At 39.3% G+C, this 15,440-nt stretch overlaps 3 protein-coding genes across 10 annotated transcripts in view; 1 reads left to right on the forward strand and 2 right to left on the reverse strand.

The window, feature by feature from the left end:
* The window catches only part of Kat60 (katanin p60), a 144,645-nt gene that overhangs the window by 14,076 nt on the left and 115,129 nt on the right, over positions 1-15,440 (reverse strand). The gene's annotated exons all lie outside the window — the stretch shown is intronic.
* Positions 1,491-5,908, reverse strand: LOC114350037 (uncharacterized). Of its 3 annotated transcripts, XM_028300663.1 has the most exons (6): positions 5,853-5,899; positions 5,359-5,513; positions 4,805-5,106; positions 4,179-4,258; positions 2,757-4,094; positions 1,491-1,902 (listed from the first exon to the last, which is right to left on the reverse strand). In XM_028300663.1, exons 2-6 carry the CDS (start codon positions 5,468-5,470, stop codon positions 1,647-1,649), a joined length of 2,088 nt encoding a protein of 695 aa, XP_028156464.1. In that variant the 5' UTR covers positions 5,471-5,513; positions 5,853-5,899; the 3' UTR covers positions 1,491-1,646. The 3 variants fall into 3 exon arrangements, with proteins under 3 accessions (XP_028156464.1, XP_028156463.1, XP_028156466.1); XM_028300662.1 differs by having other exon boundaries at positions 5,359-5,908; XM_028300665.1 differs by having other exon boundaries at positions 1,783-1,930; positions 5,359-5,908.
* Positions 6,644-10,876, forward strand: LOC114350039 (uncharacterized). 6 transcript variants are annotated; one of them, XM_028300670.1, is made up of 3 exons: positions 6,644-6,765; positions 8,371-8,592; positions 9,980-10,876. In XM_028300670.1, exons 2-3 carry the CDS (start codon positions 8,400-8,402, stop codon positions 10,846-10,848), a joined length of 1,062 nt encoding a protein of 353 aa, XP_028156471.1. In that variant the 5' UTR covers positions 6,644-6,765; positions 8,371-8,399; the 3' UTR covers positions 10,849-10,876. The 6 variants fall into 6 exon arrangements, with proteins under 6 accessions (XP_028156471.1, XP_028156469.1, XP_028156470.1 ...); XM_028300668.1 differs by having other exon boundaries at positions 8,378-8,592; XM_028300669.1 differs by having other exon boundaries at positions 8,390-8,592.

Here is a 15,440-nt window from a genome sequence, read left to right on the forward strand (position 1 = left end):
TCATATATTCATTACATTTGTACCAGCCGAAATATGCATAAAAGGTCACATCGATGTAAATAGAATAGAAACAACCTTTATGAAGTTCGCAGTAATACTATATGGCACATCTACCTAAGGCCTCAGCCTCGAATTTAGCGGGCAGCGGCGCGGGAGCGAGGCGGGCAACGCAGACCCGTTCTCGAAACAAGCGGGCAGCTCGCGCGGCGCTTTAGCGGCGAAGTGTTGTGTTCGGGGTTGTGTTGTCGAGATATTTGTTTTTATTCGCGAACGAAATGTCTGAACAACGGCGACAATTTTATTTCGATTCTAATTTATTCCTAACGCTCGATTTATTGTGGGCAAAAGAAGGAGTGCGCTGCCCGCTCGTTGCCCGCTCCCGCGCCGCTGTTTTCGAGAACCGGTCTATTTGATTTTACGCATAAGATCCTGCCGCTCCCGCGCCGCCGCCGCCGCCGCCCCGCTGCCCGCTAAGTTCGAGGCTGAGGCCTAACGGGCAGACAGTCATATTTTGATTCAGTAAAGCTTCAACCACACCTACGCCGCCATCGCCGGCGCGATCATAGGTCAATCAATATTAAAATCAAAAATCAATCAAAATCAAAAATATTTATTCAGTTTAGACCACGAGTGGCACTTATGAACGTCAAAATGTAGTAAAAAATAAAAAAGAAAAGGTAGCCCTTATGGGGCACTTTACATGTCTCCTTATCTTTTGGGTCCTACCAGCGCTTCGAGACAAACATATGGCAAGTGCTGAGAAGAAACGCCGGAACAAACTCAGTCACCACTAATTGCCAGGAATTATCTAACGGCAAGAAAATGACCTTGGGTGAGGCCTTTGTCCAGCAGTGGACGTCATTTGGCTGAAAAAAGAAAAAAAAAAGAAAATGACAGGTCGCGCGACCCATGACAGTCCGCGCGACCCATGACAGTCCGCGCGACCTGTCATTGGCCTATGATCACGCCGGCGATGGCGATCAGCACGCGTTGTTGTGGTTGAAGTATTAAGCGTTTATTCTATACAAGTCGCCTGTGTTAGCGACAGACGCTGTACAGACGTTTTATAAATTATAACTTATACATGAATGGAAATATTATATCAACATCAATAGCCGCAAACTACTTAGGCCTCCATAAAAAAGGACAGTCCACCGTGCGATTGGACGTCCTACGCTGCAGTTTTACCGAATATCCGTCTCCAACTCTATTCAAGATATTTTCCGACTTAAGATATAAAGGAAATACATAAAACATTAAATCTTTTTAGAGACTATAGCAAAACCATTTGTTCATAATTTCACAACAACTAGCACAAGCGAGCCTGTAATTTTTTACATTGTGTATAGATCGTTTTATCCACGAAGACGCGCCCCACCAATTTTTGGTCGAGGGAAGCGCGGGGTGCGGGGAATTAGATCCGAGCAATCCGAGCGTCACTATTGTAGTGTGCGTGTGCACTCATTGATGATTTAGCGTGTACCTATAACACTCAAACATTAGCGGAAGAATGGCGGGGCGCGTCTTCGTGAATGAAACGATCTATAACCAACAATTTTTAGAAACTAATGCTGCTGTCAAACAGCTCTTTAAGTCTTTATCGTATATTAATCAATTTGTTAAAATTTGCTTCGCTATCAAGAAATTTAGTCTACATCACCTGGATCCAACAAGGACTTATCGACGTGCGTATGCGAGAATGTGTCCACGAGGTCTTGCTGTGCGTCGCTGGTACCAGGCTTCGGCTCGTTTAAGTCGTGCTCGTCCAAATCGTTGATGGAGTTGACCGAGTTCTCGCTCAAACTCAAACTGGAGTCTTGGTCGTCGCCGTAACACCGCCGTTTGTGGTCCGTAGGGAAGTTGTGGTAGGAATGTTCAACGCGCACCGCCTGCATTGTGTTGCTGGGAACACATTGGAACATTGTACAACCTGCGCAGATAAAAAATGGAATTGGAAATAAGACGGCTGTTGACACCTCTCGCTATGACGACAGACCGGTGGGTTGTGTCGTGGCGTGGTTAACGGTGCGTGAAGATATTCAAATCTGAACAAATTGGAATAATAGAGGTTCAAATTATTTAGCAAACATTTTATACAACAGTACAGAACCACCACCAATATAAAAATTAAAGTTTTGCAATGATTCTGGCGCGACAAAACACAAGTTACTGTGAAGATACTGGTTCGAAAAGCAACCATTTTTTATAGAAACGTGTTGAATTCAGCGTTCACAGTGTCACAAGTGAGCGAGAGGTGTCTAAAGCTGTCAAGATGTCCAATTCCATTTTCACTCAGCTGTGAGAATGATATTTTGGCATTTTTCATTTAGGTTCTTCTGGCCACCGTATATGCTAGCTTAACTGTACATCTCGGAAGGTAGATGTATAGCAAATGATGCAGCAATAATAAATCAAAAGTGCTAAGCTTGAACAAAGTTTCAAGTTGAAGTAAACTATCCAATAGTACCAAATTAGATGAATTAAACCTAAAAATCTTATTATAACAAGTCATAATGAATATGAAGTAAGTTATACTGTATACTACTGTATAAGCATCAAAACTGTGCATTCAACGCTTATTGCTAACTTTGTGCCAAGTCAAACAAGACAATGTTTGATTTTCTTTGCAAGTTGTGCCTCTAAACTGATTTATTGACCAATTATAACAGCAGCTAATTATGTAAGCACTGCAGTGTTTTGCGCCAGACGTGAATTCTTTAAAATTCAACCATTTAAGCAGAAAGGCTATGACTTACCTAGTCTTTCTTAGAATTGGCCTGCCCATTTCCACTTGCAGTTTCAACGAATACAGCTTGGCTAGTGATTCTAACTTCTCCTTTTCCTCTGGATCATGGAAACTTGGGAGCTTCAGCTCTGTTTGGCAAGAATCTTGTAGGAATTTTGAGAGTTGTTCATTCGCAGCGCTCAGGATAAGGAAACCTGGTCTCTCTTCACGTATTCTCCTGCACCCGGCTCTTATTTCTCTCACTTCTGTCACGGCATTGCCCATGGAATGCTCACTGTAATAATGGTCGCTCTGTGGCGATTTCTCGCTAACATTCAAGTCGCTAGACGACGTTTTCTGCAACGAAAAGTTTGTCCGAGGCGTCTGACTGAACGTCTCTTGCTGACTGGCTTTCTCCTGAAACGCCTGAAAGGACTGAAAAAACGTCTCATTCGCGTTCTGACCCGACACACCAGCGTTCTTTATATCGCTAAAACTGGAAAACGACGAGTGAGGCTGTAAAATGTCCCTATTCTCTTTGCTAATCGCCTCGTCCTCTACGTCGACGACGGTTTTTGAATCGGACATCATAGCGTCATCGTCGTTTCCCGAATCAACTTTAGGCCTCTTCTTTTTAAATCTATTCTTACAACTCGCCCAGCCGCTTTTCACTAAATGTTTCTCTTTCTTCAGCCGTTTCGGTGGAGGCATGTTAACTGAATTTGGAGAGTTATTGTTGTTGTTATTGACGGATTTCGAAGATTTAAACGTGAGGCTTTTATTGAACACTTTCAGTTCTTCGATTCCGGGCCAGTCGGTCAGTTCATCGTCGCCTTCTCTGTCGCTGTCATTTGTCACGACTCCATCCGAGTCACTGCTGCTGAGCGAACTAGATTCATTTCCCGCGCAATCCATGCCGCTATTCGAATCCTCGAACAATAGAGGATTCCTCAAAGAGTGTGACTTGTTCAGGAGTTTAAACTTCCGCGAATGATATTTTCCAGTACTGGTTGTAGGACTGAATACCGGTGGTAGATCTGTGGTGATTTTGTACCCAGTTACCTTTGAGAGGAATGGTCCGTTCTTTCCGGAATTTTTATACACAAAGTTAAAGCTTGAGCTACCAGGCAGTGATGGGGTGTTCGTGAATGATGATGCCATGCCTTCAACGTTTTGAGACTTGAGTATAATCTTCCCTGGCTGTAATACAGACTCCTTTCGTTTCTTTTCCTCATACTTCTTGCATTTAAAATCATTTTTAAAGAATGATGACTTGGATGAACATCCTCCGCTGAATGATCTTTCTCTCATTTCACATACGTCTCCTTTGTCTCTATGGGACCATTTTCTTTTGCCACAAAATGCATTCCTGAAATTCAATAATAATGTTCTTAGTTGAAGGTTCAATATGCTCCGTAAGTAATAAAAAATAATGATTTATAATAATAATTACCTTTCTTGCTTGTGTTTGGTAATATGTGGAATTGACGTCAGGCCTTGGGTCTGCATAATTATTGTAGCTGGTAAGGCTGGCTGTAAAATACAATTAAAAAGTATATCATTTGATTTGACTATATTTTTGATTCTCAGCTTCTGTACAACAGAAACACACAATACAAACAAGAAAAACTTGACTAACAAATAACCAAGATTGTAACACTAAGGACAATAAAGTTGGACAAGACAATAAGTCATCTTTATTGTTGAGCAACAATCAAGTGAATAAAGGTATTACCTATTCAGTTTACATTTACCATCATATCCATCCATAGTGTTCATTAAAGGGGCAGGATAAAAAGCTATTACATTCAAAAAAGTATATTATTATGTTCATAAGTGCCAAAATACTGGTCAAACCAGAATAATTTTTTTGATTTTTCTTTATGTAATAATAAACCATTATAATATTTTTCTTTACAGTTTTTATATGGAGTTTTACTATCTAAAATTTTTTTTAGCTAACTGAAGTTGAGTAAAGAGAAATTATGTAGTTAATAATTCATTAACTTCCTTTATTAAATTATTTTGAATAGATGTGTGTTGTTTTGAAATAATTAACTAAGTAAAAAAGGGACTAACCTCTGTAGTAACACTTAGTATTTCGATGGGCGGAGAGCGCTTTCCATCTGGGTATTCGACAGGCATCTTTTTATACTTTCTCTTCCTCCTTGCATTTGCTGGTCTTGTTGGGGAGAAGTTTTCGTTAAACGAGTCCGACTCGAAATTGCCAATTTGACAATACTGTCTGGACTTCATACTGCTTGATTTGTGCAGGTTTAGATGAGGGTCATCGGAGTCTGATAGTGGTTGCGTGATGAGTGGGGCCTGTGGAGGGCTGCTCGAACTACCATCTTCAACCAAACTCACTGCTACGGCGGCCGCTGTAACAATAAATTATTGTATCATTTCAACTGAACTTCCTAATAAATAAAAATTATTTTCAAAGCAACTAACACCTTCATTAGATACTATAATGTTGAAATAATTAAACACAACACTATATTAATTTTATTATCAATAGAATTTATGCAATTTTAATGGAAAGGTTTACCATGTCAAAGATTTTGAGGTTTTTTAAATAATGAGTATTGGGCTGTACCTATCTTTTTAATGAATTTCTATTAGTTACTCACGCAAATTTCCAGCGGACCTAGTGCGTCGACGGAGCCCTAGTTTCCGCCGCTCTTGCCGGCCGCAATTACTCTCTTCTAGAGCCAGGTTTAAGTCATGCGACAGCCTTTCCATCCTCTTAAACACCGCGAACAACTGCACCCATTGTCAGAACCGTCTAGAACATCTGAACTATGTTTATCTCAAACACGGAACTTCGACAACTTTTCACACACATTAACTTTATTAAATGAGTTCGAAGTACTCTCACAACCGAGACTGATGTTTGAAAACAAAAATTACTAGTTAAAGTACTCGTAAACTGCCCAAAATTGATACTTAAACATTCACTCGCTAACACAAACAAAAGATTTAATGCCCGTAAATCATTTATAGTAACTGACTTAACTCTGAGAACAAAACAATTAGAAAGTTAATTCATAGTGCGATGAACTTATTTGAAGCAGTTTTGGACATAATTACAAAGTTCGTCAGATCACTTGTGTGAAAATATTACTTTTCCATTCACCAGATTTTGACAAAATTTACGGCCACGAAAAGGGCAACAGTTGACAGAGACACAGACAGAGAAATGACAGATATCACAGCACAGATAAATATAGATGACCCACGCTGAACTGTCCCACCAAACTCAATGACAGGGGGGCGCTAGCATCGTTCAACTTATGGTTTCCAACATGGCAAAAATCAGAACCAGCGATCTGTGGGTCTAGACAAAGTGCAAATTTTAATCGCAAACCAGCCGAAAAGTGGTCGAAAAGCCCCTTTTTTGTATGGAGTTTTGACGGATTCGATTTTCGATTCGATCAAAAAGAGCGTTTTGTCTAGGGGGGCTGGTATTGACGGTGGCGCCCTACTGTCAATGTCATGGATAGGACAGTTCAGTATTTTGGAGGCTGACACCTTGACTTTGAGTTTTTGATTTTTTGATTGAGCTCGATTTTTTTGAAAATTTATCTAAGCACAGGCTGTTCCAGTCCAGAATGGATGAACACCTAAAATAATAAATAGGCTTAATTAATTTAATTTTATGTTTTCGGGGAAAACCAAATTATTCTAGGTAGGTTTTATCAAATCTTTCTTAAGTGCCACTTGTGGTCTAAACTGAATAAATATTTTATTGATTTTGATTTTGGTTTCCTCAAAAATGAAAAATAATGTTAAGAAACTTGGTTGGTTCAATTCGAAAATTATAAATCGTACCCATAATGGATTGGTTTGTTCAGTTAATTGAACAAGGATATTTGTTTCAATCAAAGCAGCATCACTATTGACGACCGTTGACTGTCATTTTATATCCGTACGCATCTGTCAGTTTTTCCGCCAATTTCTGTTTTTGTAAATAACATTATTTTAGTGTTAAAGTTTGGGTATATTTGCTGAGAAGTGCGTGTTGCAGTTGTAAACAGGTAAATATATTCAACATACATTACAACGTGTATAGATTTCCCTATTTTCAACACATTTATGCACGTTAATGAGACGCCAAGATGGTTTCATACTGAAGGTAAAAGTTGTAACTTATTACATTGATTTTGGCCTTATTTCTAAGTATCTCAATTAAAAAATACTAACAATTATATGTTGGAGATGTCGATTAATCAGTAGATAAAGGATTAAAAAAGCGTTTTGCAGTTTGTATGAATTTCAAACTGTCGTGTTTCTTTGTATGTTAACTAGAAACGTTAGCTTACAATTTTGATAAGGTAGGTACCTATTGCCACAGATCAGAATGAAATATAATACTGATTTCCTTTAAAAGTTGCAACAGAAGTTCACAGTTGTTTCATTGAGATCCTATCTTCTAAGATTAATGCTAGAAATATGAGCAAAGAGCTACACTTATCAAAACAGACACCTTTAGAAAATTTCAAAATGAACTCATCTTGACCCAGGATAGTATGTTTTCACCCAATATGTTTATAAACAGATTTAGTATTCTAATTATAATAAGTATTTAGTAAGTCACAAAGCCAGTCTGTTGACTTGTCTTATAATATATTTTTATAACAAAATTTAGAATTTTTAACAAAAATAACAGTTGTAGATAGAGCATACCTACAGCATACTCATAATAGCTCTTCATACAGCAATCTTTTTAATGTAGAATATTTAGGCATCCCAAATTAAAGTGAAGGTCACAGATAGTAGACACTTCAGTTAGCTGATTGTATGTGACCTACAAAGCATGTTTATTTATTGTATTAAAATAATAAGACTAGCTTATTATTTTAATTGCATATTTTCGTCTTTATTTCATGTTATTAAAAATTTGATTGCCCTTTAAGTTAGAACAAAATTAGACTTGTTACAATAGAAATAAATTGTTACCGTGCAGCCGTGGTATCATGCTATCACTTTGGCTTCCATGAGATAAAGTGGTTTATCTATCTATTTTTAATTTAATAGTCAAGAGGAAAGCAGCATTTACATTATTGTTGTAAAATAGCACGTATTAAAAGCACACAAAATGCTACAGTGTTTATGACTTGGCATTGTGCATTCGGTGGTGAAAACAAAACCTTAAGCCTTAACTTGTCGAATGATTCTCAAATTCTTTGGGTGCACGAAACAGTTGACCTTGACAGACAAATTGCGTGAAGATTGTATGAAAGGAGTTCGTATACTTACACGTGACAATGCGATAAAGCCCAAAGGCGTTAGTGTTGGATGGCCGACTCCGAGCAACGCTGGTTCGAACCCCGCTGCTGAACTACGATAAATCCATTCTTAACATTAGCATATTAGCAAGAGTTTAATGGGATTATTTGTAAAAATTACTAATATTCTTTATAAACAAAAGTTGTAAAGCCTGGTCCGTGAGCACGTAGAATTTTGTCCAATGACCCCAAGCTACACATTCTTATCGCTCGCGCGTAATTATGTTGCTGTCGCGCTCGCACACTCACTGCGGGCGCCTGTCGCATAGTCGCGACAGCAATATAATTACGCGCGAGCGATAAGGATGGGTAGCTTGGGGTTATTGGACAAAATTCTACGTGCTCACGGACCAGGCTTTAGCCATTTGTTTAGTCCTAAAGCAATGGAGGGCGCGGTGACCCCCGAAGGCGGGCGTCGCACCCGCGCAGCCCTCGCCGAGATCCCTGCGCGCCTGGATCGCCTGCGGGTCACGCCGCTACAGCCGCTCACTAACACGCGCGAGCGCTCGCCCGCGCTGCCCGCCGGGTACCTCAGCCCCGCGCCGTCGCCTGACGAGCTGCTGATACAGCAGAGAGGTAGGAGAAGTCTCCATAACCTGCAGAGTATCAGCCTCGTCCCATCACCTGACTGGTCCCTGCCAGAAGCTGCAGATGCCTGTTGACTAACCCATCACTGTGATGAATTAGGAGAAGCATCTAAATGCATGTTAAGTATCTCAGCGCCGCTCTCGCTAAGATTCCCGCAAGACTGGATCGCCTGCGGGTCACGCCGCTACAGCCGCTCACTAACACGCGCGAGCGCTCGCCAGCGCTGCCCGCCGGGTACCTCAGCCCCGCGCCGTCGCCTGACGAGCTGCTGATACAGCAGAGAGGTAGGAGAAGTCTCCAAAACCTGCAGAGTATCAGCCTCGTCTCATCACCTGACTGGTCCCTACCAGACGCTACAGCCGCTCATCACACGCGTGAGCGCTCGCCAGCGCTGCCCGCCGGGTACCTCAGCCCCGCCCCGTCGCCTGACGAGCTGCTGATACAGCAGAGAGGTAGGAGAAGCCTCCAAAGCCTGCAGAGTAGCTCAGCCCCGTCCCATCACCAGACTGATCCCTGCCAGACGCTTCAGCTGCTCACCAATATGCGCTCGCTCGTGCTGCCCGCCGGGTACCTCAGCCCCGCGCCGTCGCGTGACGAGCTGCTGATACAGCAAAAAGGTAAGAGACCGGGACTATTCCCACCGCTGCAACTCCTGTGTAGTCAGGATCTACAGCTTGATCGCAAATAAAAACCCAACCAGTGAAGGTCGAGTTGTCCTGGGGGAAAGTTAAACTGTCATTAGAACCGCAACGAAATTAATCAGAAGAACATAGGAGGAGTTCGAAGTTAAGGACGTAGTACTTATTATTATTCTGTGGTTAAGGTTCGACCTCTCTCCGATGCGGATGATAGGTGACAAAGGTTTAGTAACCTTTAAAGAGAGAAGTAGGAGAAGCCTCCAAAGCCTGCAGAGTAGATATCTCAGCCCCGTCCCATCACCTGACTGATCCCTACCAGACGCTACAGCCGCTTACCAACACGCGCGAGCGCTCGCCCGCGCTGCCGGCCGAATACCTACCTCAGCCCGGCGCCGTCGCCTGGCGAGCTGCTGATACAGCAAAGAGGTACCATTATCTTTTTAGTGAAGCCTCCAAATGCTTGTCGTGCTGTGGGAGTCTTCCTGCATCTTTGAATGCATTTCCAGCTGCTGATACAGCTTAGGTAAGTGCCATCTGTAGAGCTAGTCTTTGTTATCAACGTCTGTTTATCTTTAACCTAATACTTTTGTTTGCGTTACGTCATTACTACCGACGACTCATTCTAACTGCGATTTTCAACCTAAATATGTATCTCCCTACGTTGATGACGCTGAACGTGTATAATTTTTTTTTTTATTATTATTATTGAACAGTATTTGTTTGCTCATTGCTTTCAGGGCGTAAACGCCTGCCAACAACATGGTCGCCCGACATCGACTTGAAACGCAACTCCTCATTCCATTCTTTAATACGCACGCCACCCAAAAATACGGGTCGTTTCTCGCCCCCAAAGCTCGGGGTTACTCTGCGATCCACCCCGCGGAAACGCTTACTCCTGGGCGACGTGGAAAGAATCCCCCTGACACCAGAAAAGATTGACTTCTCTGACATCAGTACACCACAGAAGTTCAAAATAACCAGTCCAGTTAAAGCGACACCGCCGTCCAAGAGGTCCAGGGTCGAAAAACTGACAGAGTTCAAAGGGCCTATTGATGTCGCCCTCAAAGGACTCAGTCCCACTCAACTTATCAACATGATCAAAACCATCACGTACAAACATCCCGAAGTGGAGGATGAGATCCGCAAGGACATGCCAGTTCCTGACTTGTCACCTTTAGAAGAGAGGTTAAATTATTTGAAGTCGAACATCTTCAAGAGTCTTCCGACCTCCCGTCTCACGTCCAAGACGGACTCACCTGCGTATTCCCGTGTGGCGACTCACTTGGCCGCCTTCAAGAAGTGCGTTGTAGACCAAGGGAAGGTGTTAGTGGAATCTCAACATTGGGAGTCGGTATTGGAGTATGTTTTTCTAGCGTGGAGTTACGTTAGGGCAACGCCGGTGTGGGATAATCAGCCCCATAATGCTCAACGCAAACAGTGCTTTAGAGCACTTACGAATTACTGCATGACCGCTCTGAAGAAAGGTGGGATGAGTCCAGACGTTTTGATTGATGTCCAGGACAAACTGCAGGGAATGGTCGCAGACAACGAGGAAATACAGTCGTGTCTGAAACTCATCCAAGGACAACTGCAAGGATCTGCATAGGTACATCTGTACCTGACTTGATTTGAAATGCAAACGAAAAGTGTAAAATGGATTTGGAAGGCAAAATATTTCTAAAAAGTTAATACAATGTTAAGGCAAAATTATCAAAATCAATGTATGACTAAATATAATTTCTCGATTCCTTTATATTTAGATTTCACGTTATGTTGTTTTTATATACCTTAGCTTATAACAAGACCGCCATTTTAGTGATAAATTGATCATTATTATCATAGGACAATTATTTTAGACTGATCTTGAAAAGAATCAAATTGCAGAAAAGTAGTTTTCATATGTGTATTTTTGTTATTTATAGGAATGTAACTTGAACATCAAATTATTTGATTCTTTTCAAAGCTGTGAGTAAACCAAAACACATCTAGGATTAAGCTCATGTACTGATAGGTAGGATTATAATTTTATTAAGTATTTTATTGTTTACAACGTTTACTTTTAAGAAATACATCATGTTGTTTGTTCGATTACTATAATATTATGTACACTTCACGTTTAAGTACGTAAACTTCTCAATTAAAAACATTTTTGACCTTTATCCAGCGAAGGAAAGCTATATTAAAATATTTTCCATTAATAGTGATCAATATTGTTTGATAATTGAATTATTAAAAATTGAATTGTTGAATTACTATATTTTCTGGCGTATTAGATGATAAGATTTATTTTGTGAATTTTTACATTGGTTTACGTAAAAATGTGCCTTAAAACTGTAAAGCTTTGCCTTATGAAATTCAAAGTGACTTAATATCTCGCGATATTGTATGTTCCAGTTTTTGTAGTATTAAGCATATTTTACGCTTAATAAATTGTATTTTTGATTATTTTTTGTTTTCCTTTATCGTTTCAAAAAACCAGGGTCCATTGATTACACAGCAGGACTACAAAAGTTTTTTTTTGTGCAGCTGTTTTTGTTTAGACTGTCGATAAAATGAGTAATGTAACAATATATTGACATACGTCATAGATCGAATCGAATCTAGACAAAGTGCACATTTTAAACCTAATCGCAAACCAGTCGAAAGACCTTTTTTAGGTTTCCGTAGTCCTGACAAGGAACTCATATAGTTTCGTTATGTCCGTCTGTCTGTCTGTCCGAGGTTTTGCTTGGAAACTATTAGCTCTAGAGAGTTGTAATTTTGTGGAGGTATGTGTAAATTATTCACACCGACAGTGGTAGAATAATATTTAAAAAAATATTTTTTTAGAGTGTTAAGATAGGTAGTTCAGTTAGTTGAGTAAGAAATAGTCATGTATTATAAAATTTCATCAAATTTCTTACTACCTAACCAAAAATCCTTGGAAGAAAATATTAAGAGTGACTTTTAAATGAAGTAATTGCTTGCTTCTGAAATATTTATGGTAACGTAACGACTGACAACTACGGAAATGCGCACTGCGCTTGGTACGACACGCACTTTGCTAATTTTTGGAATTGAATTTTGACGGATTCGATTTTCGATTCGATTAAAAAGTCCAACTTGTCTTAGGGAACAGCTCTAGTTTGTCGACCTACCTACCCTCATTTTTACTTTTTTTTCTGCCCTGTTCGCAAATAGTCATCATTAATACATTTTATTACGTACGTCCAGAGGTTGTGATCGTCTTCCAAATCCTGATTCATTTTGATAAGTTTGTGGTGAATACTAGGTACATGTTTGTTTTTTCAATCTTCCAGAGTGCTCTCCTGCCTTACCTACTATTCGATTTCGTTGATGATCCCTGCTTGTTCAGGATTTCTTTTTTGATTCGTCTGGGTTTGTCCATTTATTTGTTTTTGTTGCATAAATATGGCGTAACGGGATACCGTGTTTTTAATTATTATAATCCAGGTAACTTTTCAGTTTTCATAAGTTTCTCTATTTCAGTTATTCATTTTCCTATTGGCATTTGTTCGGCTTGTAAGAATACTTACCTACTTAATTGACCAAATGGTAGGTAGGTAAGTACACGTAATTTATGAGGCCACTTTTAGCATTAAACAATTAGGCAGTGAATTTGCCAAGTGGCTTATTGATAACAAACATTTTAAAAGGCCAAACGAGAAACTATACTTAGTTGTGAAACAATCTGTTTGAGGTGTGAAGTTTTTCGAATAGTTCGTTGGCGTGCTGGCATGATATTTCGTTTCTTTTGAACGGCTAAGACAAATCATTTGGTATGTAGGCTTCTGGGTTTGTATTTTTATTTTCTGTAAATTTTTAATGTAACAAATGTATGGTCTGGAAATAATTTGAAACAACGCGCTGCCTATAATTGTAATATTTTTGTATTTCCATTCTATTGGTATCACCTTGTCATGTGGGTTGACCAAAATCCTGTCATATAAATCACAAGAATTTTTAAGGTATTCAGGCCTTTTCTTTTGTTTTCATTGTTGTTCTATTGTTTGCATACTTACAATTACATTATTATCTCTTACCATTACAGGTAATCCTTATCTGTCTATGTGTGGTAATAACCAGTTACCTACATAGAAATTATATTAGTGAAGAGGTTTCACTTTCTTTGATGAATATTTACTTTACAATGTCGCTTATCGTTAAGATCTTTTAGTTTCGTAGTTATTCAGTAGCGTCACGTAGACACAAGTTGTTGATACTCAGCGATTCAGAGGAAATGATTTATTTTAGGTTTTAAGCGTCAAAGGGTTTTTAATAATGTTTTTTGAAATGTTAACCTACCTACGAAAAGTTGTTCTAACGCCTTTTTTTAATAGGAATCTACTTAACAGATACTGAAAATCCCAGGGTCGTGATCAATATTAATTCATTTTATATAGGTACTTTTCGGTTCCGTGAATGTGCTAAGATGCTCAAGGCTACCGAACATTTTAAGGCCATATACATAAAATTGTAAGTCAATCTTTTTTTTATTGGCGGATTAAGGATTTGAAATATAAACAACAGAATGTAATACAATTTCAGTTTTACAACTAAATAGTTCACACAAAACTTAAAAACCAATACTATTTTTATTCGTAAACAGTAAATTACTTATTACATAAATACTTACTAACTTAATATTACTACTTAGGTACTACAATTTTCTACTAAATAGGTACATGTGTCATAAAAATAAATAAAAAAAACATTTTAATTTTTATGAGACATGTAACAATAACAATGTACAAAAGGTGTGCAAGTAGGTTGTTACATGATATTGTTTACAATTGATACTGTTAATCAAACAAATTACAATACTTTGGTTTAGTTCTCACGTAATAACTTTAAAGTCATTAATATTTTTAGATTTATTAAAAGTTTGACTAGACTGTTTTAGTGGCTTGCTGGCCCATTTCCTTATCAAGCTTTTCTTAGCTGCTTTGGCTTTCCTCTTTTTGGTCTTTTCTGAAATAAAAACAATGTAATAAGTACTAGATGTGATAATGTAGTAATACACTATCAACTGTTCTTAATATTGAAAAGAGAATTATTTTCGTAGATTCATTTTCGTTTTTGGCAGATTTGGCAGTTTCTTCTGAAAATCCAAGAATATTGTTAAATAATTCTGATAAATAAATAAATAAATAATAATAAAAGTTAAATAATCAATGCAAAAATAGACCAAAAATTTTCCTTCAAATCTTTTAATCCACATGGTTTTTGGCTTGAAGAAGCGTGCTACTTCCACCTTCACATTTTTGTCTGGATTCGGTAAAGGAACTTTGTTCTGTTTGAGCACGGCGGTAGCATCTGGAAATAGACGATATATCTATCTATCTATGTCAGCCTTTGGGTTCGCCTTCGAACATAGGCCTCCTCTTCAACCCTCCACCGTTTTCTGTCCCTGGCCACACGCATCCAGTTCACTCCAGCCTGCTGCCGGATATCGTCTGTCCATCGTTTAGGCGGTCTTCCCCTGCCGCTGGTGTTGTTGCGGGGTCTCCACTCCAGGGTCTTTCTGGCCCAGCGATCCTGGTTCATCCGTGCAATGTGTCCTGCCCATCTCCATTTACGGCTCTCTATCTTTTCCACCACGTCACGGAAATAGACGATACAGTATAATTATCTGGAATAAATATTATTTCAATTTGTCAAAATATCGTAGGGAATAAACACAGACATTTTGACTGTCGTTGACTTAGCTTTAATAAGATTCGACTCGGGGCTAATTCGCGGGTACTTCACGAGGTCGTCTTATCTGAAATTCAGGAGAAGGATTTTTGTTTTTGTGTCGTTGATTTTGAGTCCCACTGTTAGTAGAAGATCTTTGAGACTCGTGAAAATTAGTTTCAGATGACTTGGTTTCGTCCCTATTATGATTAGGTCGTCGGCCAACGACAGGTAAATGGGAAGGCTTATACGAATCTTGATTTAGCCGGAGTATTGATATTTCTTTTTGGAGTGTTTAAAGGACGTCATCTATTTCTATGGTGAATAAACGGGGTGACAGTGGGCAGCCTTGTTTTTCTCCTTTTCTTTTGGTGACGAACCTGGTTTGCTGCCCGTACCATTATTTTGATGCATGTGGATTCATTCATGCAAGCTTTAATGATCCTATTGGTCAGAGTCTTATTGGTTCTGGACACAAGAATATCTTTAAGGGCATTTAAGTCTACAGTGTCGAAGGCTTTT

The sequence above is a fragment of the Ostrinia furnacalis genome, unplaced genomic scaffold (genome assembly GCF_004193835.3).
Source record: "Ostrinia furnacalis isolate ACB-3 unplaced genomic scaffold, ASM419383v2 OfSCF0780, whole genome shotgun sequence".
NCBI classification, from domain to species: Eukaryota; Metazoa; Arthropoda; class Insecta; order Lepidoptera; family Crambidae; genus Ostrinia; species Ostrinia furnacalis.